The 2,645-nt window shown below is 34.0% G+C and overlaps 1 protein-coding gene across 1 annotated transcript; it reads right to left on the reverse strand.

The window, feature by feature from the left end:
• Positions 1 to 825: 825 nt before the first annotated feature.
• On the reverse strand, positions 826 to 2,120 carry LOC140987855 (uncharacterized). The gene has a single exon (XM_073456601.1). The coding sequence runs from the start codon at positions 1,884 to 1,886 to the stop codon at positions 879 to 881; it is 1,008 nt and encodes a 335-aa protein (XP_073312702.1). The 5' UTR covers positions 1,887 to 2,120; the 3' UTR covers positions 826 to 878.
• Between the last annotated feature and the right edge of the window lie 525 nt (positions 2,121 to 2,645).

Here is a 2,645-nt window from a genome sequence, read left to right on the forward strand (position 1 = left end):
CACAAATGACACCATCAAAAGTCACTTAGTATTACTTGAAACTTAAGTATTTTCTTACACATTTGAAGTATTCAAATAGCCAGATCAAATATTTGGAACCCCAAAATAAGTAATTTATCGATCAAAATAATTACTTTTTCTAATTCAACAATGAGTGAGAAACTATGTTTTTCCAAATATTAGATGACTTGAATAAGTCATCTAAATGTATTTTCAATGAAAAGATCAACAATTATTGAATTTATTGTGATAGCTCGAAGATCCGGTATTTTCTTACACATTTGGAATATTCAAAGAGTCAAATCAAGCATTTGAAACTCCAAAATAAGTATTTTGTAGGTCAAAATAAATACTTAATTTTATTTCAAGATGAGTGATGACCTATGTTTTTTTAAAAAATAAAATGACATGAATAAGTCATCCTATTGCATTTTTCATGAAAAGACTAACAATGACTGAATTATGGTGAATGCTCGAATATAATATTTTCTTATATATTTGGAGTATTCAAATAGCTAAATCAAGTATCTAAAACTCTATAATAAGTACTTTATATGTCAAAATAAGTATTTATTTTTATTCCATGATAATTGAAAAACAAATTTTTTTTAAAATTATATTTTAAATGAAGAAGACACATGTAATTTTGTGGCTAAAATAATATATTTATTTAAATAATAAAGGGTAAAAATGTAAATTTTGTTTTGTGAGGTGTTAAAAATAAAAGTATAGATTTGTCAGGTATTATTTTTAAAAAATTATAGCTAGGTACTGAATCTTAATGGAAAGATTGACAATGCATTTTTTTGAAATTTATCGTTTTAATTTCATTACATGTAAGGGTAATTAAATTAAACTAATTAATTAACAACATATTATCAATGTACTTTCTTTGCAAAGAGGCTTCGGATATTGAATACATTATTGCCACGTACCCCTTCACCGGAGATGTCGGCGGTGACACCAACACCGGTTGCGGCGGCTACACCTTGAGCGTTTTTTCCGTCAGTTCTGCAGCTCAAATGATGCCGGTAGCCGATACATGTAGGGACATTGAAACTTAACACTCTAGCTTTATCGACTCCGACGACGGGCCGAGCGGCAGGTGTCTGCCGGCGACTGTCATTCCCATCTTTTCTGATACCATTTTGAGAACTCTTCATGAATGAGTCTGAACTCCGCGCATTTCCAGCGACGCTGCCACCAGATCCACCCCGGCGAACCTGCCAAACAGGACTGCTCCTCCCCAAGTGAACACCACCGGCTCTGCTAGGGCTACTGGGCCACTTCCTAGACTTTGACTCACCTGCTGAGTTACTCCTGGAGCACGGAGCGCTACTCACTTTCCGAGCCGCCGCCGCAGATCGAGGCCTGGTTCCGTCGTTCCCGGCAGACCTACTCCTTGAGAACGGCCAGATGTTTATGTTTAGCTCCGAAGCACTGAACCCATTACTCGCGCTAACACCATTATTCTTCTCTCTCCTCTTCTCCTTACTGTAATCATCAATACCCTTCTCTTTGCCATTACCATCTGCGCTAGCATTAGTCGATGAGCGTGAGCTTTTCTTGAATATATCCGTCCAACGTTTCGAAGAAGTCAACCTGGGAGATGCTGACAACTGATCAGTCGATTCAACAGTCAAAGATTCTGCCCCCGGGACATGATCGGGTAGCGGCGGCGGAGGATCTTTGGAGAGGTTAAGCTTGTGTAGGGGGAGGAGGAAGCCGTCGGAGAAAAGTTCATCGGCAGAGAGGAGATTAGGCTGAGGAAAGGATGGGTTTCGAATCATCCAAAACTCAAATTCAGGTGAGTTTGAATCAGTACTGCATTGTCTTCTTCCGCTACATGGTGTAAGAATTTGAAGGGGGCACTCTGGTTCTTCCATTTTTCTTGAAACTAGCTGCAGAAATAGCTCTCTTTGTACATCCCTTACGCATAAATTATACAGGTGAAATTAGACATGCCGAGCTCTTTTCCATTTACGAAGATTAGTGGAAAGAGTGGGAGAATCCATACATAAAATAAATTAAAAAAAGTTGCGGAAAGCGGATGGATAGATATAATCATAGATACAGCACTTAATAATTGAAATGACTTAGGACGAAGTTTTAGCTTCACGAGTGTAAACAAATACTGCTTCAACTAAAAAAAAAACATATTATTTGAATCCAAATAATCGAATGAAGATATTCAAATAATCGATCTCGTAAAAAAAATATGAATTTCTACATCAAATTTGGATTAATAATCTCCTTCTCTATAGTATAAATAACCTGATTCGCTAATATATATTTTTATTTTTTGCTATTTATATTCTATTTCATGAGTAAAATATGTGTCAAATTTATTCATAAATAAAGTCCAAATAATAAAAAATGACGTGTAAATATCAACTTCTTATATATATTTGTTATATCCCATATATACTTTATATACAAGGACTGATATTATTTATTCTCTGATTTAAATTACTCAAATTTGTTATTTAATATATAAAATCTCTCAATATTATTATTGTTTTTTTAGTATATTACTTTTATTTTTCTTTTTATTTAACTTAGATAATATTTTGCTCAAAAAAAGAAGAAAAAAAGATAATATTTGAATGCACTGAAATTTCTTTTAAGAAAATCGTTTATATATA

The sequence above is a fragment of the Primulina huaijiensis genome, chromosome 1 (genome assembly GCF_012295235.1).
Source record: "Primulina huaijiensis isolate GDHJ02 chromosome 1, ASM1229523v2, whole genome shotgun sequence".
Classification (NCBI taxonomy): domain Eukaryota; kingdom Viridiplantae; phylum Streptophyta; class Magnoliopsida; order Lamiales; family Gesneriaceae; genus Primulina; species Primulina huaijiensis.

What these genes read in the sequence shown, in the direction of transcription:
- LOC140987855 (XM_073456601.1), bottom strand. Translation starts at nt 1,886, where the DNA reads ATGGAAGAACCAGAGTGCCCCCTTCAAATTCTTACACCATGTAGCGGA.